General features: G+C 41.0%; 1 protein-coding gene across 1 annotated transcript; it reads left to right on the forward strand.

Annotated features, from left to right (window-relative positions):
- Window positions 1-493: 493 nt before the first annotated feature.
- On the forward strand, window positions 494-16,795 carry SLC18B1 (solute carrier family 18 member B1). Its single transcript, XM_082856004.1, has 12 exons — window positions 494-585; window positions 905-978; window positions 1,694-1,841; window positions 3,946-4,102; window positions 8,051-8,187; window positions 9,250-9,351; window positions 10,665-10,756; window positions 13,161-13,256; window positions 14,922-14,996; window positions 15,693-15,786; window positions 15,883-15,935; window positions 16,163-16,795. The coding sequence occupies exons 1-12, from the start codon at window positions 526-528 to the stop codon at window positions 16,227-16,229; spliced, it is 1,155 nt and encodes a 384-aa protein (XP_082712130.1). The 5' UTR covers window positions 494-525; the 3' UTR covers window positions 16,230-16,795.
- The last annotated feature ends 10,776 nt before the right edge of the window (window positions 16,796-27,571 follow it).

The raw sequence follows: 27,571 nt of genomic DNA on the forward strand, positions 1-27,571 counted from the left end.
CATGTGGGTATCCAGTTTTTCCAACACCATTTGTCGAAGAGAATATCTCTTCCCCATTGTGTGTCCTTGGCACACTTGTGGAAGATCAATTGACCATATTTATGTGGGTTTACTTCTGAGCTTTCTATTTTGTTCCATTGGTCTATATGTCTGTCTTTATGCCAGTAACACACTGTTTTAATTACTGTACCTTTGTAACTTATTTTTGAAATCAAAAAGTGTGATTCCTCCAGCTTTGTTCTTTTTTCTCTCAAGATCGTAAAGCTAACAATTTTTTATAGGCTTGGTGAGTGAATTACTTTCATGTCAGAGACTAGGTTTAATAGTTTCCTTTCCTTCCTCACCCTGTTTATTTTAAAATAATAATCTTTGAAATTACTCTGCAGATAAAGGTTACAAGAAGATGATGCCCTGATCTAAAAGCTCCATTTTTCTATATTGGTGCTAATTTGCCTTTCAAACTTTGTTTTCTTTTCTGTTTCTTTAAAGGCTGAAAAGAAAGGAGCCAGCAATACAGTTATTGGTATGATCTTTGGATGTTATGCTTTGTTTAACTTGCTGGCATCTTTGGTATTTGGAAAATATGTAAGTATTAATTTTTTAAAATTGTGTAATGAGTTATTCTAATTTACTAGTCTAGAACTTCCACTGATACAGAAATAACCACCATTATATTTTATGAATCGTGCTTCAGTTGACAGTTCCATTCCTAAAGTTGATTGATTTTTAACTTCTTCCATGTTTGTAAGCAATGCATGTTGTCATTCCATTAAAGACTTATAATGTTTTGTTAACTGTACATATCTTCCCCAAATCTTTTGTTTCCTGATACAGTGGATTTGTTTATGTCACTATAGACTTGTAGCAGTCATCAATTTACACTTTTCTTTGACATTTATTATAGCTTGTACATATTGGAGCAAAATTTATGTTTGTAGCAGGAATGTCTGTCTCAGGAGGAGTTACAGTTCTCTTTGGGTAAGTCATGTTCTGATATGTTTGGGAGCTTGAACAGATTTCATAATTTATCTTCAGTTTAAAATGTTAATGGTTTATGTAAATCAGTCAATACCATGTGACTAATGTTGACGGGAGTTGAATGATACAGTGAATGGAATGAATGACATTGATCTTAAGAAAAGAGTCCTCTAGGGGATCACCATTAAGCCGGCTGCTGAATCTGTTCTTTAGGACTCCTGTGATCGTGAGAGACAGAAACTTAACTCCCTTTTCGGAGTCACAAAACCTTTTTGGCTTAAGCAGAAAGGTGAATTTCTTACCTAAAGAATCAGCTGAAGGACATAAGGATACAAATATTAAGATAATGTCATCAGAAATCTTTCTCAGGTTCCTGGTTTTGCTTTCCTCTTCCTGTGTTTTTTTTATGTTTGGGGGGAGACCTAAAACTAAGAAAGCTTTCTACATGTGTTCTTATCAGAGTGACTCTACGTTTTTCAAAAGGCCTACTTAGTATTATTATTGAGGGCATCAACTATATCAGTAAAAAAGCGCAATGAGGCTGTCATTATGACTCAGATTCCTCCCACTAAAAATATAACAAAGAAACTCTTAAAAAATTTGTATTCTGAAGAGATTTATTTTAATAACTGTGGTTGAGGTACTACTGTTTTCAGTGAGTACAGTTAAAAAAAAATCAATTTGGCACTTGAGAGTCATCTTATTCTTTTTTTAGTGTATTGGACCAAGTTCCAGAAGGACCCGTGTTTATTGCTATGTGTTTTCTAGTGAGAATAATTGACGCAATCAGTTTTGCTGCAGCAATAACCGCATCTTCTTCTATCCTTGCAAAGGCTTTTCCAAATAACGTGGCTACAGTAATGGTAGGTATTTTATACACTTTTCCTATTTTCCTTTTAGTGTAGGCTAAAATATTTATTTGGCCTTTCAAGTTAAACCTGGGGCCCATTCTTCTAGACCTGCCTTTTTTCTACTTTCTGTTTTTGTTACCTTTTACCCCAATTTCTGCCTGTAGCAGCAGGCTGTCAATAAATATACCCTTAGTCTACTTAGGTGCTCTTCCTGGGCTTAGAAGCCCCTGAATGGGCAAAACCAAATGTTCTTTTTACCCCTTAAAAAATAAAAAACCCTCTCTAATAGTATTTTGTTGTCTCTCTATAGCCTAGATTGTAGCTAGGCCGCCTGAAGCAGATTTATACTAGAGTCCTTCCTCCCCTTTTCCCAGGTTTACGGAAAGGACCTTAGAGATCATTCTGAAGTCCATAACTGCTTCTGTGCAGTCAGTCTGAGGAGCGCCCTCTTATTTTACCAAAAAAATCCAGAGCCTGGTAGCATCGTATTGGTGTACATTCTCATATATTGCCTCCGCGCCTCGACACCAGGTATTAGTGACATACCAGGTTCCTGTCCTAGCTCTTGGCTGCTGTCTCCCTGATCCCAACTAGCCTTTCCCATAGCTCACTCCTCTGGACCCAGACATCCCCGAAGGACTCCTGGTTTGCATCGCAGAGCAGGCACCACCCTCAGAGACCTCAGGGTCTAATCAGCTCAGTACCAAGGATTCTCCCATTTACCCATATTAATACTACAGTTTGAAAGTTTTGACACTCAGGTAAACTGTTTGCTGTATAAATATAAATCTTCACACTTCTATTAAATATATGTACACATATATTTATACACCCATGTAAGTATATATATATATATATATGTATGTATATATATCTGTATAGATTCACTTTAGGTTCTGTAGTCATTTGCCATGCAATGGTGGCCACTGTAACAGGTGTACTCTTTACATTTCTCAAGAAGGGTTCAGAAGGATGCTAATCCATTGACATGCTCTGTAAGACAAGGTTTTGTGGCTAAACATGTTTGAAGTGTGCCTTTGCTGTCCTGAAACTTAGAGATGGCCAGTTCACATTAGAGCTAGTTGTATTTCATTTTATGTGTCAACAGTCTATTTACAACATTTTCCCATTTTCCCATAGGATTGTGTTTTTTCTTTTCTCTAAATTTTTTTAAATGTTTATTTATTTATTTGGCTGCATTGGGTCTTCGTTGCTGCACGCAGGCTTTCTCTAGTTGTGGCGAGCAATGGCTACTGCTTGTTGTGGTACACGGGCTTCTCATTGCAGTGGCTTCTCTTGTTGCAGAGCATGGGCTCTAGGTGCGTGGGCTTCCGTAGTTGTGGCATGCGGGCTCAGTAGTTGTGGCTCGTGGCCTCAGTAGTTGTGGCGTATGGGCTTAGTTGCTCCACGGCATGTGGGATCTTCCTGGACCAGGGATCCAATCCGTGTCCCCAGCATTGGCAGGCAGATTCTTTTTTTTTTTTTTTGCGGTGCGCGGGCCTCTCACTGCTGTGGCCTCTCCCGCTGCGGAGCACAGGCTCCGGACGCGCAGGCTCAGCGGCCACGGCTCACGGGCCCAGCCACTCCCTGGCACATGGGATCTTCCCGGACCGGGGCACGAACCCGTGTCCCCTGCATTGGCAGGCAGATTCTTAACCACTGCGCCGCCAGGGAAGTTCCTCCCATAGGACTGTTGCTTTTTCTCATTGGTTAGTAGTTGCTCTTGTGATGCATTTGGGAAATTAGTTCTTTGTCAATATTTTTTCCCCATTCTTCGTTTGTCTTTTGATTTTTTTTGCCATTCATAGTTTTTCATATTTTCATGTAATCAGATTTATCAGTCTTTTCTTTTGTGTCTTCTAAGTTTTTATGTCATAATTAGAAAATTTACCTCACCATAAGGATTAGAAAACAAAAAACTCTCATTTTTAATTTTTCTAGCACTTATATGATTTTAATATGTATGTTTAAATTTTTGGTCCATCTTGGGTGTGTGTGTGGTATGTGTATAAATTGTAAAGTGGATAGAATTTTTTCAGATCCTGCCCATTAAATCTTTGTTCATTTTTCAAACAAAATATATTAACTCAATTTTCTTTCGTTTTCCCATTTGTAGGGAAGTGTTGAGTCTTTTTCTGGACTGGGTCTAGTACTAGGGCCTCCTTTGGGTGGCTTCTTGTATCAATCCTTTGGCTATGAGGTGCCTTTCATTCTTCTGGGATGCATAGTTCTGCTGATGGTTCCCCTCAACATGTGTATTTTACCTAATTATGGTAAGGCCTCATATATTACTCACTTTAAGAACCTTAAATTTAAGTATTTTTATGCTTTTGTAGGAGACCAATATCTCCTCCCTCTTGCCTTTCCCTCCCACCCTCCCTATCCCACCCCTCCAGGTGGTCACAAAGCACCGAGCTGATCTCCCTGTGCTATGCGGCTGCTTCCCACTAGCTATCTACCTTACGTTTGGTAGTGTATATATGTCCATGCCACTCTCTCACTTTGTCCCAACTTCCCCTTCCCCACACCCTGTGTCCTCAAGTCCATTCTCTACGTCTGCATCTTTATTCCTGTCCTGCTCCTAGGTTCATCAGAACCATTTTTTTTTTTAGATTCCATATATATGTGTTAGCATACAGTATTTTCTCTTTCTAACTCACTTCACTCTGTATGACAGACTCTAGGTTCATCCACCTCACTACAAACGACCCAATTTCGTTCCTTTTTATGGCCGAGTAATATTCCATTGTATATATGTACAACATCTTCTTTATCCATTCATCTGTCTATGGACACTTAGGTTGCTTCCATGACCTGGATATTGTAAATAGAGCTGCAATGAACATTGTGGTACATGACTCATTTTGAATTATGGTTTTCTCAGGGTATATGCCCAGGAGTGGGATTGCTGGGTCGTATGGTAATTCTGTTTTTAGTTTTTTAAGGAACCTCCATACTGTTCTCCATAGTGGCTGTATCAATTTACATTCCCATCAGTAGTGCAAGAGGGTTCCCCTTTCTCCACACCCTCTCTAGCATTTGTTGTTTGTAGATTTTCTGATGATGCCTATTCTGACCGGTGTGAGGTAATTCCTCATTGTGGTTTTGATTTGCATTTCTCTAATGATTAGTGATGTTGAGCATTCTTTCATGTGTTTGTTGGCAATCTGTATATCTTCTTTGGAGAAATGTCTATTTAGGTCTTTTGTCCATTTAAAATGGTTTGGCAAACTTTCTGTTTATCTAAAGAAGGATCTTCTCTTTAGATTGAATGGAAAAATCTGGTATTTTTTTTAAAATCTCAAAAATAGATAATGTTAAGGGTATAAATATTGATTTAGGGGTTCCCATTGAGTACCTTTAAATATTAATGTTTTAGGAAAGCTTATAGATAGAAGCTAGAAAATTAAATTTCCTTTTATTTTGATGATATTGGCAGAATTTTGTTCTATAGGTTCCACCTCACTCATTTAACTGCTTCTAGATCCATGAACAATGTAGCTTTAGGTTTGGGTGTCTAAGAGTCAACTTCGGTCCCTCCCTCTCTCTCATCCTTTATATCTGCTCGCCAAGTCACCTCTTCCATACTGCACTAAAGAAATATTTTTAAAACACAGTCAAGTACATGACAATCCTCTTAATAAAAATCCCTAAATCCATGAAATGAGAGCTTTATCCTGAAAGCCACTGGGAGCTGTTGTTAGGTGTCAGCAGGGGAGTCACATGAGTTGAACTATCTCCCACTTCTACTCTACCTAACTCCTACTCATCCTTCAAAACTTAATTTGTATGACCTCTTCTGGGAAGTTTTTCTGAACCTTCTCAATCAATGATCTAAATGCTAAGTCACTAGTGCCACAGTGCTCTGCATTTTTCCTGCCCCTTCACACCTGAGGGCCACACCACTTCCTCATCTCTAAGAGCAGTTTCCTGTGGCAGGCATTGTCAACCATGGAGTTCTGTCCCTCCAAGAAGAATGTATCAGAATTGGAGGAAGCAGAGAGAATACCTGAGTAGCTTGGAAAAACTTCCCAGGTGATTTTGTCACGTGCCTCTGGAAGTAGGTATCACCATAAGTTTTCATTGCTTGGGCTTCATCAGCAGCTTAGTTAAACTCATTATGTGTTCATTTTCATGTATGTTCCTGTATGTTCTTATTGCGATAATCCCCTTTCCCACTTTGGATTTAGAGAAAGGGACCATTTATGCCATAATAATTTGTCTTATAGCATACATCCATAATACCTTCTATATGCATAATAAATGTAATTGATTACAGTTGATCTTTTATCATTTATATGTTAAAGGTGACTAATAAACATCTGTAATATACAGTCCAAAATCCACACCCAATGAAGTCTCCCTGCTGGCACTGCCACACTGAGCCCCATGGTGGTGCCTATCCCCGTTCTAAGTCAAATCTGTAGTTAAACATCCTAGGCTGGGCTCACAATTGGTTCATCATTGAATATTTGGCTAATAGTTAAGAAACTAACACCACAGTTTAACTTATCCCTCATCTCCTGACAAAGTCCAACTGTAGTACTTAAAATAGTTGAACTACACTTCATGTTTTTTTGGTACTTTGCTCCCTACTGGATCATTATTCACCAAGAATTTATTGAGTAGTGAACTGTGGTGGGTGCTTTTGGAGAAATGAGGATATGTCAGTGCTGATTTGGCCCTCAGAGAGCTTCCTGGCCTGGCTCAGTGCACAGTCTCCTAACTCGTTCCCCTGTCTCCATTTCCCAGGAGACCACAGAGGGGTCTCTTTAAACCACAAATCTGATTCTCAGTCTTTGTTTGCAGTGTCTAGTGATTTCCCGGGCTTCTTAGCCTATTTTACAAGTGCTGCATAATCTTATCACTACATCCTTCTCCAATGTGATCTCTCTTCCCTACCCTCCAATTTCCATCCTCCACCTTTGCTTCTGCTCTTTCATTTCCTCAAACAGAATAGTTTTCCCTCACTTCTGAGTCTTGGAATGAGCCATTCCTGGATAATATGCCTGGATTATCCTTTCCTCCTTCTTTGCTTGTTCATCTCAAGCTCATCTTTTAGGCAGCAACTTAGATATTACTACTTTTGGAAATTCTTTCCTAAACAGCTTTCCCTGTTTTTTTAAGGCAACCCTCTCATGCTCCAATCCATACCCTCCTAGCTCCATCCTAGCTCTCTCCACACCTTACTGTATCTTCTCTGTGAGGTCAGGGTCTGGGTTTGTCTCTTTTCCCTTTGTCTGCCCAGCATTTTGCATGGTATCTGACTCAGCATAGATTTTGTTCAGTAAATTAGTTGGAAGATAGGAAAGTCATCAAACAGTAGTAAACCACGTAAAATGAAATACAGTTTAAGTGCTAAATTACATGGTATAGATTAGAAGTGCAGTAGGAAACAGAGGTAAAATTTGTGGGGTAATTAGGGTCACAGCCAGACTTACCGAGTGAATAGAACTTGAAAAATTAGCAGGGGAAAAAGAAGGGAGTTGTAGGATGTGATTGGCGGCTTGGGAACAACCATGCCTGGTGTTTGGGACGGTGCAGAAGTTGTGTTGCTGTTGGAATGGCAGGACATGAGGTTGCTGTTCAACTGACCTTTACTGCCAAATGGAATGTACACATGATTCAGTAGCATCTCATTCTTTTTTTTTTTTTTTTTTGGCCATACCACACGGCATGCAGGATCTTAGTTCCCTGACCAGGGATCGAACCCATGCCCCCTGCAGTGGAAGCAGGGAGTCCTAACCACTGGACTGCCAAGGAAGTCCCGAGCATCCCTTTCAATCCAGTGTTTTTTTTCACGAGCAGAAAAAAGTTGTTTTGTATTCTTTGATTAACTCAGATTCCTCCTCAGCACACACACATTGTTCCCTGATAAAGCGTCTGGCTTTTCCTATGCACCAAATCAAACTTTACATATTCTCTACCCCATCTGGGAAGGCCTCACTGACTTCTAGGTTATGACCCGTAACCAAGACTGCTTCTTCTCACACTCTGATTGCAGTTGATTCTTCTTGAATTAGAGAAATTATTTTTAAGAACACTGAAATGGCCTCTAGTTTTGAATAACTTATATGCAAATTTTAGGCAAACTCAAAAGTGTGGTTATTTTGATTACTGGATAAAGGTGACCTTACCAATTTTACTTTTCAAAATAGATTGAAAGATAAAGTTAAGCAATTTTCTTTACTCTAATTTCTTTTTTTATTTTTACCCCACAGAGTCTGATCCAGGGAAACACTCATTCTGGAAACTCATCATTTTACCCAAGGTTGCCTTTATATCCTTCGTCATTACCTCACTCAGCTCAGGTTTTGGCTTCCTTGATCCTACGCTGTCCCTCTTTGTTTTGGAGAAGGTGAGTAGCCTGGTGATGCAGACCTCCACATTGTAGCGGGTGGACATAATTGCTTGCTCTTGGGCCCTGCTTGATGGAAAATCCTAGGAGTGGCTTCAAGAAGGAGGCAGAATGAGAGCTACTCACCAAGACAGCCTGTACCTTCCCTCTGTGATGTCCCTATAACTAGGGGTCTGATTTGGTGTAAATGAAAGAAGCCTTTCATCTGGTCTCCTTTTTCCAAGGCCTTGCTCGAGTCATCATAGGTCTGGCTTGGGCAACATCCTGGCTGCTTAATAAGGATACTTTCCTCTGTTTTGATTCCAGTGAGGCATTTGGGATACTTAGTGGCTCATTTAATGTGAGGTGTCCCTTCTTTTCTAACAGATCCCCTCTGGGTCCATTTACTTTTTAGTCTATTGCATACATATTCAAAAGACTATGGGCTATATTAATCTGAGATGAGAGAAAGGAACCAAGAATCTCTCTCCATCTTTTTTTTTTTCAGTATGCGGGCCTCTCACCGTTGTGGCCTCTCCCTACTGCAGCTAGTAGATTTCTGTCTTTATAAACACAGATTAATTCTCCAGGATAATTAACTATCAGATTTAGTAATTTATTGCATTATTTATTAATAATCTTTTTTCAAAAATATCTAAGAACAAATTGCTATAACATCAAACTTTAAAATTCAGTATATAATTTTCAGCATTAAAAAGATGGAGGGCTTCCCTGGTGGCGCAGTGGTTGAGAGTCCACCTGCCGATGCAGGGGACGCGGGTTCATGCCCCGGTCCAGGAGGATCCCACTTGCCGCGGAGCGGCTGGGCCCTTGAGCCATGGCCGCTGAGCCTGCGCGTCCGGGACCTGTGCTCCGCAGCGGGGGAGGCCACAGCAGTGAGAGGCCCGCGTACCGCAAAAAAAAAAAAAAAAAAGAGTAAGACAAAAATTAGGAAGGTTGCTGACTGTTAGTAGTAGCCTCATGGCAGATAGTAAGAGCTGAAGAAATGGTAGAAGGAAAAGATAGATATTTATTGAAAAAATGACTTAACCATGTAACTTTAACACAGGATTTCTTTTACAGTTTAATTTACCAGCTGGATATGTGGGACTGGTATTCCTGGGTTTGGCACTATCCTACGCCATTTCTTCACCACTGGTGGGCCTACTCAGTGATAAAATGCCAGTATGTATGCTCTATCGATATTTAAGAGTTACTTTTGTATGTCTAGACTGGTGGTTGTCCAACTGTCCTTCCTGAACTCTAGAGGTCCACTGATTAGAATTAAAATAATCAGTTTTTAAAAAATTTTATCTTTATTGAGGTATAGTTGACAAATAAAATTGTAAGATATTTAAAGTATACATCATGGTGATTTGGTATACATACACCCTGAGAAAGGATTCCCTCCACCTGGTTAATTAACATATCCATCACCACAGTTACCTTTTTTTGGGGGGGGGGTGGAGAGCAGTGAGAACATTTAAATTTTAATGTATTCAATATTTTAAGCTGATGGAGAGGTTCCAGTGTGAGGTCTCAGTATGTGCCAACCTGCCATCACCCTGAACAGGTTCACTTTTTAATTGCTTCATCTGGGAAAAGAGGAGGAGTCTTATGCTAAAACTGTTGAAAAACTCTTGGATTAGACTTTCTAAAGGAAAAAGTTCCCTTGATGCAAAAAAGTGGTTTGACCTTAATAAGTAGGGCAGAGCCCCAAAGTAGTTAGGACTTGACCAATTTGAGAGGATAGAATTTAGTTTTTCTGTGGGAGTGAAAGGATTGGTCGTGTAAATATGCCTCAGTTATCCCATAGCCATCCTGACAGAAAATCCTTTCTAGTCTCCTTTAACTAGGTCTAAACCATTCAGTCCAGATGACTAGTATACAGAGCTAGTACTGTTAGCCAGGTCTCAAGCTTCTATGACTTTAGTGCTCATTTTTGTGTTTCCCCTCTTAATTAGATGTGGGTATATACTTATGAAGACTTATTACATGGAGATTACTTGGTAATCCAGGTGGAAAAAAACAAGTGTCTTAAACAGTGTTTGTAACTTAGTGTTAAGGCATAGCCTTATATAACTGAATAGATACCGCACCCCTATAACTGTTAGCCTGTGTTTGAGTAGTTTATAAAGAAACATTTTATTTGGTACTTTTTAATAATGTGAATTTTCTAGATAGTGCATCTACTTGGTCATTCCTTGTGGTGACTGCTTTTTAAATTGTTATATTTGGAACAGTTTATCATGTGCAAAATCTACAATACAATCCCTTTCCAAGGAATACTTGTCCTTTGCTCAACCCCTGTCTTGGGGTATATTGCACTTGCTTTTGTGTTTACCATCTACCTGTTTTCTCTTACATGTAAAATTTTGTTTTCTCCAATGTATTTGGATTTTTTAATATCATGACTTGTGTTCTTCAATGATTTCGTTATTTTCCTGAACTATGGAAGATCTTTACCTCTAAGAGTTTCTGTGGTCTTTCTTTATCAGCATCTAAGGAAATGGCTTCTCGTTTTTGGAAACTTAATCACAGCAGGGTGCTACATGCTCTTAGGACCTGCCCCATTCTTGCACATTAAGAGGTAATTTTTTTTCTTCTTTTGAATTTGTGGCAAAATAACATTAGGAATTATTTTAAAAATTTTTGGTGTAACACTGATATGCTTAGTATCTTTGAATCTTATTTAAATAATTACCAGATTTAGGACTATATTGAATTGTTTGTTTTACTGACAGTATTACTGGATGCTAGCAGTGATCTAGGCAAACAGGAATGCATAAAATCTGAATCAAATGATAAAAATGCTTATTCTCCCTTTGTATTTCAATTGCACATTTGTACTTTATTTTAGTTAATTTTTTAAAAATTTATTATTTATTTTTGGCTGCGTTGGGTCTTTGTTGCTGCACGCGGGCTTTCTCTAGTTGTGGCGAGCATGGGCTACTCTCTGTTGTGGTGTGTGGGCTTCTCCTTGCTGTGGCTTCTCTTGTTGCGGACCACAGGCTCTAGACGCGCGGGCTTCAGTAGTTGTGGCACACAGGCTCAGTAGTTGTGGCTCGTGGGCTCTAGAGCTCAGGCTTAGTAGTTGTGGCGCACGGGCTTAGTTTCTCCATGTCATGTGGGATCTTCCTGGACCAGGGCTCGAATCCGTGTCCCCTGCATTGGCAGGCGGATTCTTACCCACTGCTCCACCAGGGAAGTCCTGTACTTTATTTTAAAAGTAGCATTTGTTATCTACCTTTAGCTGATAGTTCTTAGAATATACTTTTGTTTTTTCTATTCCTTCTTGCCCCTTGAGGAGGGAACTAAATCATTTTTGTTTCTGTATCATCCTTAGCATATGGTAGCTACTTAATAAAGCTTGTTTATTTTTTTTAACGAAGATGTTGGGGGTAGGAGTTTATTAATTAATTAATTTATTTTTGCTGTGTTGGGTCTTCGTTTCTGTGCGAGGGCTTCCTCTAGTTGTGGCAAGCGGGGTCCACTCTTCATCGCAGTGCGCGGGCCTCTCACTATCGCGGCCTCTCTTGTTGCGGAGCACAGGCTCCAGACACACAGGCTCAGTAGTTGTGGCACACGGGCCTAGCTGCTCCACGGCATGTGGGATCCTCCCAGACCAGGGCTCAAACCCGTGTACCCTGCATTAGCAGGCAGATTCTCAACCACTGCGCCACCAGGGAAGCCCAAGCTTGTTTATTATCATTTATTTTCTAAAATAAAATGAGCTACTTAGAGCTTTTTGGGTACCTCTGGGACAAAACATGATATGGATAAAGGAATGATTTCAGAGTCTTTCAGATTTGGGTTTGTATTTGGGCTTTGCCCCTTCCTTGGTATGTGAACTTGAGCAAATAATTTAACTTCCAAGAGCCTCAGTTTTCTTATCCACCAAAAAAGCCAATAATAGTACTGTTGAAATAATTTTCTAGGCTCAAGATAGAGTGACTCCAGCCCAGGGTGCCATGTCCGCAAACCAAAACTTAGAAAACTTTCATGTCCCTGTAAATGCTCCTCTTGACCAGAAAAGCAGTCTATCCCGTCACCCAGTCACCCCCAAACGCCAAGCCACCAACTGTGGGCCGCTCACCCCAAACAAGATGGACTGCATAGCCCCAGGCAATCAGATATTACCTGTTTTTCTCTTCCTTGTTTTTTTTTTGTGTGTGTGTGGTACGCGGGCCTCTCACTGTTGTGGACTCTCCCCGTTGCAGAGCACGGGCTCCGGACGCGCAGGCCCAGTGGCCATGGCTTACGGGCCCAGCCGCTCCGCGGCATGTGGGATCTTCCCAGACTGGGGCACAAACCCGTGTCCCCTGCATCGGCAGGCGGACTCTCAACCACTGCGCCGCCAGGGAAGCCCCTCTTCCTTGTTTTTTTTTCCTTATCCTGTAAAAGCTTCCTGCCTTCTATCCCATTTTTCAGTTCTCCAAAATGAGACCATCCACTTCATGAAGTGTTAAATAAAGTTTGTTTGTATCACCTAGATTGTCTTCCTTAATCATTTTTAACAGACTTACATGGCAGGGTTGCTGCAAGCATTCAGTAGAATAATGGATATGAAGTAACTGACGTAGGGCCCGACATGGAACACGTAGCAGGTTCCTGTCACTTCCTTTACCATTTTCCGTCTCTGCCATTTTTCAGTCAGTGGAATTTCAAAGCCAAGTGCTTGAAGGAGCAACATTGACATTTTAACCAACTTTGAAAGGCTTTTACATGGTGATAAGAAGGCAGGTCAACTCTGGGCATGTGACATGTGTGACCAAAGATATTGGGATAGCAGGAGAAATTGATCGTTGGCCCCCCTCAAAAACGTAAGGAGTTAAAAGGTGCTTTCACTGAACAAAATGGGATCAGATGGGGGTAAGGACCAGACTAGTCATGTCATCCGTGAAACGAACTTGTCTGAGATCCTGCCCACCCTCCTTGGCGTGAAGCTTTGCTGTCTCTTTAAATGTTAATTTTTCTCCCAAACTCTCTTGCAGTCAGCTCTGGTTGTTGGTGCTGATATTAGTCATAAATGGTATCTCTGCTGGAATGAGTTTAATTTCAACTTTCCCGGAGATTCTCAGCTGCGCACAGTAAGTTACTTCCATGCCTTGAAGAACTGTATCGTGATTAGCAATAAACATCACAAGCTTCCTTGAATTTCTCAATTTTGTAGGATGTTGGATATTTTTTTACAATACTAAATCTTCATGATTTCATGTCATGCAATATTGTGATATAAATAGTATAAGCAAAAGTACAATAATATAAATGATAATATATAGTAATGTTAATACAATGATAGGTAAAATGGGTTGTGACTAGAGGCTTAGGTTAGTTTATACCTCGGTATAGGTATATTCTAAAAAGCCAAAGCACATGTATGTATAACTGAAGCACTTTGCCGTACAGTAGAAATTAGCACAGCATTGTAAATCAACTATACTTCAGTAAATTAAAAAAAATAAAGGCAAAGCACAGTGGGAAGCCCTCAGCATCATTTCCCTCTCATCGAGGAGGTCCACACAGGGGCACAGAGTGACCAGGTAAATGGATTCTAGTAGCAATTCCAATTCCCTCACACCACCAAGCTGGGTGTCCTGCAATTCAACTAATTCTGACACTATTTACCGGGAGGTAACACCAGATCCCACAGGTTAAGGGCTCAGTCCCACAGCAGTGCCCTCTGCTTCAGATGCCATTTTCAAATGCAGGTTGTTACCTATGTTTCTGACCGACTGGCTGTAAACCAGAGGTTCCAACGGGCCCCTCCGTGGGTTCTCTTCATTTGCTAGAGCAGCTCATAGATCTCAGGAACCCAGTTCACTCGCTAGCTACTGGCTTACTGCAAAGGATATTAAAGGATACAGATCAGCAGCCAGATGACAAGATATATAGGACGATAAGGTCCCAAGCAGCAGAGCCTCTGTCCTTGTGGAGTTTGGGGCCCAGCACAATGGCACATGGAAGCATTCTGGCTTCCCAAGCTGGAAGCTTTCTGAACTCAGTCCTTTTGGGGTTTTATGGAAGCATCATTACATATGCATGGCTGATTAAATCATTGGCCATTGGCGGTTGATTCAACCTCCATCCCCTCTCTTTAGGGGGGAGGGATGTGTGGGCCTTGAAGTTCCAGCCCTCTAATCATATGTTGGTTCTCCAGGCAACGTGGGTGCTTCTCGTTAACATAACAAAAGACATTTTTTTTTATGGCTTTCATCACTTAAGAAATTCCACGGGTTTTAGGAGCTGTGTGCCAGAAATGGGGAAGAAGACCAAATGTATCTTTGTCACTTGGCCATCAGTCTTTTGTTTAATAGGCATAAAGATGAAGAACACAAAGTGAACTTGAGCAGGGAGAACCCTGATGGCTCTGCTGTTGTCAGTTCAACAAGCCTCAAAGCAATGAGGAGCTGCCTCTGTATTTTCTAAAGGTTGCCCATCGTTCTCTCTACCTGTTCATCTCATTTGAAGAATTTCTTAGTTAATTATATACTTTAATAAACATTTAATGCAAGTGGGTCACGATTCTTAATATTGTATCCTATATATGCAGTAGAAGTATTTTTAGAAAACCCTGGAGGAAATATTACTAGAGTAATATCTTCAAATGAGATTAGCTTTTTATTTTAGAAATGGAGTATTCTTGCTGTTGGGTTTATCCAGATTATCCCTGGTTTATTTTTATACCATACACTATTCTTTTGTTTCACGCAGGTTTCCCTTTTAACCACAGACACACTCGTTTCTCTTTGCAGTGAAAATGGATTTGAAGAAGGATTAAGTACCTTGGGACTTGTGTCAGGTCTCTTCGGTGCATTGTGGTCAGTTGGGTGAGTAGCTATTGAATTTCGTTCACATCTGCAAGTTGGAAAATGCTATCCCCATTTTACAGATGAAGAAATTGAGACACTGAGAGGTCAGATGAGTTGCCAGAAGGCACGTAATTCATTTAGGGCAGAGCTACAGTTCTAATCCAGCTGTCTGACTTCAAGATCAATGGTTATACCAGCAGTTTTAATACATAATCAAAATGGTCTCATATACTTTGTCTTATTTAAGTGATATTTTAAAGTTCCTTTAAAAGGAGCCTGTCTCAGTTTTGAAAATGTATTCATTTATTCATTCATTTGTGTATTTATTTTTAACTCTCTATTATACCAGAGGGATAACTGTATGCTGTCCATGTAGCTATCATCACTAAGTATGTACTGAGTTGTTTTAAATACAAATAGCTAGAAGAGTAGAGAGAATAATATAAAGGTTCTTTTGAATGCATATCATCTTTTAAAAATTTTCATATAAGGCACCAACTTTTCAGAAGCAGTTATAATTTTAGGATTGTTTAAAAATTTTAAACATCATCACTATCAGGTAGAATTATTTTCTTACACCTAATGCTCTGTCCAGGAATTGGCTTTTTTCGTTAGTGTTTATAGTTTCAATATAATGAATTGAAGCAGTCATGCAGCCTATAAGGAGTAACTTTTTTTTTGCACTATAATCCTCTTTCTTCTTTTCATTGTTAGTGCTTTTGTAGGACCAACGCTGGGAGGATTTCTGTATGAGAAAATTGGTTTTGAATGGGCAGCTGCTCTGCAGGGTCTCTGGGCTCTGACAAGTGTGAGTAATTAGTCTTTTACTTTCATTTTCCTTATGTTTATGGAGAAATGTGACTTGGATAATTGACATTAACCAGTACCTTTCATTGTGTTCAAGGGACTAGTGATGGGCTTGTTTTATCTATTGGAGCATTCAAGGAGAAGAAGGAGGTATGGTCAACTCTTGAGTTTTTTTCCTCCCTTTAAAAGTTGGCTTGTGGGAGTGGAAAAAAGACACCATTTTACATCCATTCTTCCACTCTGGAGATTTCTGGGCACTCTGAGCCTCATCACTTGATAGACACATTTACGGAAATAGTTGGATAGAGATGTAGGTACTGAGGTTTTTTTTTAAGGTGAGAAATATTGAGGTTGGCCTCTTCTTTCCTTCAACGTAGATCTAAACTTCAAAATAGCCTCGGCACAGAGGAGGAACGGACTGCTCTCTTGCCTGATGAAACGTAGCCTTACCTTAGGGATCCCTACTGATACGGGGCTGGGAGATGGATGCTCCTGGCCTTGAACTTCATCGCTGGAAGGATTTTCCTAATTTTTACACACAAAACTCCATGGACTCCACACCAGCATCCTGAAATTGTTAACATAGTTTTGGATGATCCTGTGTTGGGCTGCACATACTGTTGTCCTGAAAAGCTGGCCTGCTGAACCAGCCGTATTTGAAACCTTAAGTATGCGAAGAGTTGTTGAAAATCAACAAAAGTTTTTGGTTTTGAGTGACCAGATTTGGCCCTGAGGATGTTACTGACTCTGGGTGTCCTGTTTCCTCTGTTTACTTTTTATCCTGAGGGCACTGATTCTGTGACTGTACCCTTTTTATTAACAGGGAAAGAAATGAATTGATTTGATATGCTTAAAAATAATATAAAGATAACTCAAAATATACATAATAATTACTGTGAAATCAGTTTTTAAAATATTTGCTTTCTCTGTGTCCTAAGATTTTTTTGTTTTTGTTCAAAAGGCAAAATTCCAGCCTACCGTGGAAAAACTCTATTGCATACCCTGGCCATCAGCTCTTCTAAAACTATTGTTTGTGTGAAAGATACAAGAATAATGTTACTTAACACTTCCAATTTTGTAACATGCTGTGAATTAGGATCTGGATTTATAAATAATGCTTTGTATAATATTATTCATTTCCCTTAATGTCTCTGTTTTAGTTATATCATTAAAAAAAAAAAAGTACTCCCAATAGTTGTATCCCATTCCCAGAGCAAGTGAGCCCCCAGGAATGCTTGTTCTATGTTAGGGAAGGGGTTCCTCTGACTTCAGGTAAAATCCATGCTGTCGTTTGAAGTGAGTGAATCTCTGCTGTGCAACTCTCATACCTCCTGGTCCATTTTCATGCTGTAGTAGCCCCATTTACCCACCTACCCCTTTTTAGTAGAAGAAATGTTTTTTATCTGTTTATTAATTCAAAAATATTTATTGAATGCCTTCTCTGAATTGACATTGCACTTGATTTTACAGATTTAGCTGTGATCAAGATAAACAGAGTCTAGTCTTTATGGAACTAATATTCCAGTGGAAGGGACAAGCAAGAAATAAATACCAGAATCTCTAGTTATCTTGCAGAGATGCTATGATGAAAAACAAAAACCTGGTGATATGAAAGAGTAATTGGCTGGAGCTGATTAGGTGTGAGGATCCTCATTTAGGTAAGGCCTTGAACTGAGCTCTGAAGGATGAGAATGAGGCAGCCATTCTGAGGGGAGAGCCCTCCCTAGCATGTGCAAAACGGCTTGACATGGTCAAAGAGAAGGCCGTGGCCCACATGGCTGGAGTCTAGTAAACAGAGGAATTTGGGCGGGGGAGAGGAGCTGGCTTTTGAATGGAGGATTCTAGAATTTGATTCATATTTCAGGAAGGTCATTGTGTTTGCAGGGCCAAGGTGAGTGGGGATGCGGATTACCAGGGGTGGAGGGAAATCTTTGGAAGCTTTGAGAGAGACATTAATGGTTTGGATCAGGAAGGTGGTGCTGAAGTAGAGAAAAGGATGTGTTTGGAAGTAGAACCAACAGGGTTTGCTGATAATGGACAGAGAAGGGGAGAGAAATTCAGGAAGACTCCTAGGATTTGGCTTGAGGGCATGGGTGGTCAACTGGTGCCTCTTAGTGAAACGGGGAAGAATGGGAGAGAAACAGATCTGGAAGAGGCACATTAAACCATGCCCTTTCACACCACCATAAGGAAAAAATAAATAAAATTTAAAGGATCACAATACCCAGGTTGGAGAAGATGGACAGCAACTGGACCACGGACTGTTTCGGAAGACTGTTTGGCATTAATTCCGCAAACTGAATATTCACAGTTCCCATGAACTCTTCACTCTCCTCCTCCCCGCAAGTCCCTTCGCCCTGAGAACTCCAGAGGCTGGTCCCTTGCCTGCCAAGCACAAGTGGCCTGTCACCCGCTTACCGGAGCGGCACCAGGACGAGTATGACCCCAGCCCCCTGCACTCGTGTGCACTGCGGAAACGGCCAGGCCTCGATCTCCCGGGTTAAATCGTCCTGGCCCCTCTCCAGGGCTTTCCTTCCTTGGGCGCAGGATGCAGGCTAATGCGGGGCCGCCCCTCGTCCGCCCAGTGGCCGAGGATGCCGCCGAGTGCCTGTAGTTCTCATTTGTACCACGTGGGGCCGCTATTAAAGCACCGCGGGGATCCCGCAGCTCAAAGCCGGGCCGCGGCGCCCGAGCTCGCACCGTTCCCACCCGGCGTCCCGGCGTCACTCAGGGCTGTCAGCCTATTACCGTTACCAGCGCTGTTGACTGTTGAGACTAGTTCAAGGTCAACGCAAAGATTCCAGGCTTACTGGCTAGAGAACTTTTTGTTCCCCCTCCCAACATGCCGCTGTCAGTACCTACTGTGGATACCAGTGTATTTAAAGCCGCTTTGTACAAAAACAACTTTGCCCCTTCCTCATTTTATGACTTTGAAGTATTAAGATAAATGACAAAAAAAAGTTAAAAATATGAGAAACAATAGCAGAACTTTTAACCTTTTGAAACCAAAAGGTAGGTCAAAATTATCAAAGGAAACCTGTGTATGTGTTTATATTTATATATATTTATATTCATCTAAATGTAACAAAGTGCCCAATTTAAAAGCACTTTTAAAAAAATGAGACTGAATGTAGAATATAATAAATTAAAAAGTATCTTTTATGTTAAGGTCACGTTGCAACCTATACATATATGACATACAGACTAATCCCAAGGAAAAATAAAAAGGACAAATTTTTTTAAATCACAAATTGTTTTTTCAATTAAAACTTTTAAAAAATGTTTGAGGTAATTGTTGATTCACATGCAGTTGTAAGAAATAATACCCAGAGATCATCTGTCCTCTTTACCCAGGTTCCCCCAATGGTAACATCTTGCAACACTTAACAGTACAATATTATAACTAGGATATATTGGTAGAGTCGAGATAAAGAAAGATTCCCAGTCTTCAGTTGCCCATGCCCATACTTTTCTCTCACCCTCACTCCCTCCTTACTCTCTGGCCATCACTAATCTGTTCTCCATTTCTGTAATTTTGTCATTTCAAGAATGCTGCGTGAATGGAATCTATTGTATGTTATTTTTGGGGATTGCCTTTTTCATTCAGCAGAATGCTCTTGAAATCCATCCACATTGTTGCATGTGTCCATAGTTCATTTCTTACTGAGTAGTATTCCACGGCTTGGTTATTCATCCATTGAAGTGCATCTGGATTGTTCTCAGTTTGTGGGTAAAACAAATTAAGATGCTATGAACATTCATGTACAGGTTTTTGTGTGAAGATGTCTTCATTTCTCTGGGATAAATGCCCAGGAATACAACTGCTGAGTTGTGTGGTAATTGCATGATTAGTTTTTTCCCCCAAATAACCCATATATTTTACAAGGGAAATTTGATTTGGACAATAAATATTAAATATCATACATCACTGCAATATTCTATTGTTTATTAAGTTATCAAGATTTAAATATGTTAAACATACCTTCTCATATCTAGCTGGCAAAAGAGGTGGGTAATAAATACTGACATAGCCAACTAATTTTCATTAAGTACAATTAATAAGTGAGAAGTAAAACCGATATCTTTTATTTATATACGATCATAGCAAAAGGGAATGATCCAAAGACTATGATAGTTAGCTTTCCTTTGGTCTCACTGTCATATGTCCTCAACTTGTGAAATAAACACGCAGGAGAGTAAGAAACAACATACTTAAGACAGAAAAAATAAAATGTTATCCAAAGTACTAACAAATGAAATAAAAGCCTACTTATTCAGTTTTTCATTAGGAACAACTAGCAACTCTTAAAATACTTGCACTAGTTTCTTTCAGAAAATCCGCAGCTCCACTTCGAATCCCAGTTTATTTATAGGTGACAATCTGAGAAAGCATGATGTTCAGTAATAACTTCTGGTTTATAGTTTAGTGCAATTGCATCAACAGTACTAAAATAAGCCAAATGCATTTCTGGTTGATCATGGTCAACAGTAGCACAAGTACAAAAAGCAGTATATTATTATCATTTTTTAAGTTTTTGTCATTTAAGATAAATTTGAATACCAAATCAGTTAAGTCACGTTATTATATGTTTCAGAAATGACAGCCGTGAGGGACTTTCCTGGCTGTCCAGTGGTTAAGACTCTGCGCTTCCACTGCAGGGGCACCAGTTCGATCCCTGGTCGGGGAACTAAGATCCCACATGCTGACCATTGAGGCTAAAAAAAAAAAAAAAAATGACAGCCATGAAATCAGTTGTTGGATGAATATGAATAGGGTTTTTTCTTTTGAGAATTAAAACCAGTGTAGGTATATATTTCATTTGAACATATTGACCTGAAACAAATAGACAGCCAGATATTTCTTCAACAAAGATGGGTTTATTTAGAATCAATAGAGAATTGCAATTCAGGGTTTGTACAAGTGCCCACACAGCAAGGGAAGGAGAACACTTTTATAGATGGAAAAAGGAAGTTGGGAGGGCTCTGGTAAAAAAACAGCCCATGGGGCTTCCCTGGTGGCGCAGTGGTTGGGAGTCCGCCTGCCGATGCAGGGGACGCGGGTTTGTGCCCCGGTCCGGGGGGATCCCACGTGCCGCGGAGCGGCTGGGCCCGTGAGCCATGGCGCTGAGCCTGCGCGTCCGGAGCCTGTGCTCCGCAACGGGAGAGGCCACAACAGTGAGAGGCCCACGCAAAAAAAAAACAAACAAAAAAAACAGCCCATGGTGTTTCGTTGGTTGAGTTCTTGCCAGGAAAGAAGATGAATTTTTCTTTTCCCTGTTGGGCTCTGCTATCCTCGCAGGGTGTGAGAGCTTCCTCTCTGGTCTCCCAACTTTATTGAGATTTCTGTTTATTAATTTTTTGCAAACATCACACTAATACTTTTCACTTTCAGAACTTAAGTGAAATGAATGGCTATATTCATTTCCTCTGTTTTTTTCTCTCGCTGTTACTGGTTTGCTTTTGCCTCTTTTATTTACTTATCTGATAAAGATCAGAGTTACCTGGTTGTCGATGTGTCCATTCCTAAGAGCTGGGTCCAGCCTCTAGATCTGGAACACGAATAGTGTGAGGAGAGGGATGTGCATTAAGTGGCACTGCCGTCTGGTAGTAAGGAAGCTGCAGGATTTAATTTCATGCGTGTCACTGAAAACTCTCTGAAAAAGCAAATATTCTTGAGGTGAAACAGCATTATTAATTGGAAAAAAAACTGCATAAGAAAGGAAGATCTGCCCACACTTTTCCATTTCTGTACCTGGTGAATGTGTCTTAATGCAGCTCTCAGGACTTTGGTTAGTTGATTCAGAAGAGCAAGAAGTCCCAAACAGGGCTTCCCTGGTGGCACAGTGGTTGAGAGTCCGCCTGCCGATGCAGGGGACACGGGTTCGTGCCCCGGTCCGGGAAGATCCCACATGCCGCGGAGCGACTGGGCCTGTGAGCCATGGCCGCTGAGCCTGTGCGTCCGGAGCCTGTGCTCCGCAACGGGAGAGGCCACAGCAGTGACAGGCCCGCGTACCGCAAAAAAAAAAAAAAAAAAAAAAAGTCCCAAACAGATGCTGCACATTAATTGATCTTCCATATGAACAAATTCCATTTAGCAAAGCATAAGGTTTGGATTCTGGGTGGTCAAAGCAGACAAACGCAGACTTTGGCTTTTCTTCTCTGTCTTTGAATATAGTCACTTTGGTTAATGGCCCAGCTTATAAGAACCTGAAGAAGCAGCTCATATAGAAATTCCCAAGCTGGTTTCCAGAGTGGCTGTATCATTTCACAATCTTCCCAACAGCAACGCAGAAGTAACCCAGTTTCTTGGTAAATTTTGTGTGTGTGTGTGTGTGTGTGTGTGTGTGTGTGGTGTGTGTGTGTGTTTGTGTGTGTGTGTGAGGTTTAAAAAAATAGAATGATGTGCGAAATAGGGAGAGCTGTTGATCAGAGGGCGAACCTGTGGGACTGCTGGAGGAAAAGCCATCCAGATGAGCTCGTAGAAATGGACTTTAAGTTAATAATCCCTGGAGAAGCCATTCAGGTCAGATTGACATAGAAGACAGGAAACATGAAGGACTTTGCGGAAAGCGTCAGAACAATGAGAAAATAGAGAATGTGAACTAATTGACATTCTTTTAGTGAGTTAGTGGCCAAGAACAGGTGAGCATCTGACCAGGGAGATTTAAAGACGTGGGTCCACACTGCACTGGGCATTGCCCTCACAATAGGGCCTCCACCTTGCGGGCGTGAGATAATAATACCAGCCAAAACTATTCAGCACATTTTAGCACCATTTTGCAGGTGAGGGAAACTGCAGCCCTGAGAGGACATATAACTTGCTCATGGCCACACAGATAGGAAGTGTTTCAAACCCAGGCATTCTGGCTACAGGGTCCATACCCCTAACCATCACCCAGTATCATCTTAGTTCAGGCTGCTACAACCGAATACCATCAACTGGGTGGCTTAAAAACCACAGAAATTTCTTTCTCACAGTGCTGGAGGTTGAGAAGTCCAAGAACAAGGTGTTGGCAGATTCAGATCTGGTAGGACCCAGTTCCTGGTTCGTAGATGGTGGTCCTGTGTCCTCACATGGTGGAAGGGGCAGGTGGCTCTCTGGGGTCTTCTCTCTACGGGCAGGAATCGCATTCAGGAGGGCTTCACCCTGAGGATCTAATCACCTCTCAAGGGCTTCACCTGCTAACACCATCACACGGGGGATGTGATTTCATTATATGAATTTGTTGGGGGGGGGTGGACGCAAACGGTCAGTTTATGACACCAACTAACAGACATTTCAGAAGTTCCTGTTGGTGAAGTCAATGAACTTTGGCAGAGTTGGATCCGAACAAAATAAAGGATTTGCAAGTGAAATCATCAGGAAGAGAGCTTGTTCCTATTTTTCTTTTGAGGAAGTGGGGACCTTCAGACAATGGGGGAGCACACTGCCAGTTCAAAGGGGCTTCTGCAGCCCAGCAAACCACGATCCTAAACTTCTAACAGCAGAAAGTAGAAGGGTAGTTTGAACCACATGAAATCACTGTTGCCGCAGGTCCAAAACAGGTGGCGATTAGCAACTTCCTGTGGCACAAACCTTTCCATCCGTTTTGGGAGCAGCAGGCTGTGATGAATCATTACTCTCAGATTCTCTCTTGGTTTGAGTTGCATGAACTGTCTGAAGAGCTGAACACCAATCCAAGTCCAGAGCTGGAGGAGCACCTCACCTGGGCTGGGATGTGGCCCCAAAAGGTGGTTAAAGCTCAGGCTGGTTCTGCTCAAGCAGCCATTTCCTTTCTCAAACGCTGACTCAGACAGGCTTGCTAAAGACCAATGCAAGTCTCCGATGCGGACAGGGACAGAAACATTTTTCTTTACCACCAAGTACTTTTGGGGGGGGCGGGGAGGGGTACAGTATCATCCTATTTTTGGTATACAGTATCAAGAGAAAATAGTTTTAAATGTAGGGCCTGGAGCTTCCCTGGTGGCGCAGTGGTTGAGGGTCCGCCTGCCGATGCAGGGGACACGGGTTCGTGCCCCGGTCCGGGAAGATCCCACATGCTGTGGAGCAGCTGGGCCCGTGAGCCATGGCCGCTGGGCCTGCACGTCCGGAGCCTGTGCTCCGCAACAGGAGAGGCCAGAACAGTGAGAGGCCCGCGTACCGCAAAAAAAAAAAAAAAAATGTAGGGCCTGGATTTTCTCTTTTGCTTACTTATTTTTTGATGCCATCTTTGCTGCTTATGAGGAAACGCCATCAGTGACTGTACATGCTATTTCCAACTCTTTGTTAATGTCATTTCACACCTGGGAGAGGGGCCAGACCAGGAAGTCCTGAGGCCTGAATCAGAGCCGGGAGCCACCCCTTGTCTTGCTGGGGCCTTGGTGCTCTTACGATGCCTTCGCCATGCCAAGGATGTACGTCTGCCAGGCCCAGCTGGGCATGGTCCAGGAGTAAGTGCCCAGGGGCTGTGTTCCCCATCCCATCCTCAGCACAGTGCCGCAGATAGACCAGATTTGTCCAGCTGAACAATAGTAGCTCTGTGGACCTAACGATGAATTATGGAGTCAGGATCATTACATTACTAAATTGTCTCCCCTTTTTGTTAATTATTGTCATCCCATCATAATCTTGCAGAGGACTTTCATATGTCTTTGACTCTCAGAATAACTTTGTGAAGGTGATGGAGCAGGTATGATTACCTGAACTTTTAGGTGAGAAATAGGGTTTCAGAGAAGTGGAGTGCAAAGCAGAAACTACACTTCTACTTTTCTTACTTATTACAGCTAGAAAACGAAGTCCAGTTGAATACTATTTTAAGAGATGATCAGATTCCCAGTTAGAAACAAATATTTGAACTATGTCTATTTTTTTTATAGTGGCCCTTTGACCATATAATTTTGAATTGATTGGAATTTTCACCCTTGTAATCAAGTCCATTAATCACAAATTGGTAAATTAGTAAATAGGTCCTATTAGCAGTGACTAATACTTAATCAATGTACCCTGTGGCCAGGTAACATTATTTTATAACAGAGTTAAAGAAGTTAATTAAGCCTTACTTAATCAACCACCTTTATGAGCATAAAAATGTAAACTCTTAAAGTTCTATGTCCTGAATTTAGTCTTTCACCTCTGAAGATTTAAAACAATATCAACTGCTTCTATGACAAATGTATGTAAAAAAATTCACTTTTTTCCTTATGTCTTATGGATTTTTCCATATTTAAATTATTGTTTCATTTACTAGCTTCTGACTCTTCCATGCCATTGTCTTTGTTACTCAGATTCTCAGTTTTTATGACAATTTTGAAACGCTGCAGAGAAAAAAAGGGGCTTAATCACCTTGCCTTTGCATCAGAAACCATTTCCCCTTTCGCCCTCCAGCCAAAAAACCTGAATAAACATGACACTATTTCTCTTGTTTATAGCCACAAAGAGAGAAAAACGTCCAGGAAATTTGGGGACACTGAGATACGAGAGACATATATGATTGTTTCTGTTCTTACCCTGCAAAAGTAAAGATGTTAGCTTATCTTCACCAGCTTACTTAACTATTTACGAGCAAAAGAGATAATGAAGTATTACTAATTGGTGAGATTAAATCACAAAGAAGTAGATCATGATCCAAATTATATTGATACTTGTAGAAATGAAAGAGCTTACAGTTCTCAATTGCATCAAGTACTCACTCAGTACTTAGATTTATCTGTGGTCTTCCTAAGGTGGTCATTTTGAATGGGGTTCCTTAAAAGATACAAGTGAGGGACTTCCTGGGTGGCGCAGTGGTTAAGAATCCTCCTGCCAGTGCAGGGAACGCAGGTTTGAGCCCTGGTCCGGGAAGAACCAACATGCTGCGGAGCAACTAAGCCCGTGCACCACAACTACTCAGCCTGCGCCCGAGAGCCCGCGAGCCACAACAAGAGAAGTCACCGCAATGAGAAGCCCGCACACCGCAACGAAGAGTAGCTCCCCTTCTCCACAACTAGAGAAAGCCAGTGTGCAGCAACGAAGACCCAATGCAGCAAAAAATAAATTAAAAAAAAAAAGATGCAAGTGAGTGTCCAGACACTTGGATGCAGACATTAAACCAGAGTACAGACTCGTGCATGATGTCTTGGGTATCGGGGAAGATCCTGGAATCAGGAGTGAAAAGTCCTACGCCCTGCTCTAAGTCACTCTGCCTCTCTATGCCTCAGGTTCCTGTCCTGTAAAGTATGGGCGTTTGCGTTACATGCTCTGTAGGCTCTAAAGGCACTCATAATCTACTATATAAAACTAGATTATAAAAATCTCTTTCCCTTCACACTATCCACTAAAAGCCTTGACCATTTTTCTAAAAATTATTTTCAGTTTTCTATTCTATAGAGGTAAGAAGTTATTTCTTTACTAAGAATTTCTATTCAAAGCAGAAAGTTTGAGCAGACCTCGTTTATAGCCCTTAGATCTCACCTATATCAAGACTTTTATCTCAGTATGAGAGAAAATATAAAAGAATTTTATTCCTTTCTTTCTACTCTTCTATGCCGTCTAAAAGCATTTGAATGAAGAGACTCAGATTAAAAAACAAAATCAAAAACCGAAAAACCCCACTAAACTCTTGTGTGATAGGATTGGGACTGGGGAAGGGAGAATATGGATGTCCTAGGAGGTTATCAGAGGTCACATAACATATGCGTTTTTTTTTTAAGTTCATTTATGTGGTTATTTGCCTCTAACAAAAATGAAAATTACATTTTATCTGGGTTATAATAGAGATGATCTTTATAATCACCAACCGGAATGAGATGCTTCCCTTCCCTTCCATCTATCTCCAAAGAAAGGAAGGAAGCGGGGAAGGAGGGAAGAAAGGAAAGAAGGAAGGAAGGAAGGAGAGAGGGATGGGGCGGAAAGGAGTGGGGGAGGAAGGAGGCTTAGTCCCCGGAGGGCTAGGGCCCCCTTAGCAGAAGTACTTGATTTCTCCTCTGGCCAAACACCAGGGACCAGCACCCGGAGGATCAGTTCTTTGGGTACTAAGGATGCAGCAGTGAGCAAACCGGACACAAAATCTTGTTTTTATGGAGTGCAAATTCAGAGTCTTTACTAGGTAAGTCAGAGTGTTGACTTGGGTGAATTTTCTTCCCAATATTGCCCTGTATTGCATTTTCCTAGTAGCAAATATTTTTAAATTTTTTCTTCTCTTCTAAAAATAAACATGATGTAGATCTGTCAACAGAACAGAAAAAAATTATTATCTAGTTTTTGTAATTTAATAAATGAGATTTGTTGTGTTATGGTTTTGCACATGAGAGTTAATTTAGTTACTATTTTCTTTCTATTAATAAAAGGGTACAATTGTACTACATTTGAATTTTGTCTTTTTGAAATTTGACATTATATCTTATCAATAGTACATGTACAATCCTTGTAATACTTTTTTTTTTTTTTTTTTTTTTTTTTGCGGTACGCGGGCCTCCCACTGTTGTGGCCTCTCCCGTTGCGGAGCACAGGCTTCGGACGCGCAGACTCAGCGGCCATGGCTCAAGGGCCCAGCCGCTCCGCGGCATGTGGGATCTTCCCAGACCGGGGCACGAACCCGTGTACCCTGCATCGGCAGGCAGATTCTCAACCACTGTGCCACCAGGGAAGCCCTTTGTAATACTTTTTGATTGTATTCAGGGAACTGAAATTTTTTTCCTCCAAAATGATCAGGCATAATATTCATGAGATTGTAAAATAAGAGCTGGCAGTCATGTTACCTAAATGTTCCTTCCTTTATAAATACTACATGAATGTTACTTTCACTTGCAGAACTCACTAGACCTTGACC

The sequence above is a fragment of the Leucopleurus acutus genome (genome assembly GCF_964270905.1).
Source record: "Leucopleurus acutus genome assembly, chromosome: 15".
Taxonomy (NCBI): domain Eukaryota; kingdom Metazoa; phylum Chordata; class Mammalia; order Artiodactyla; family Delphinidae; genus Leucopleurus; species Leucopleurus acutus.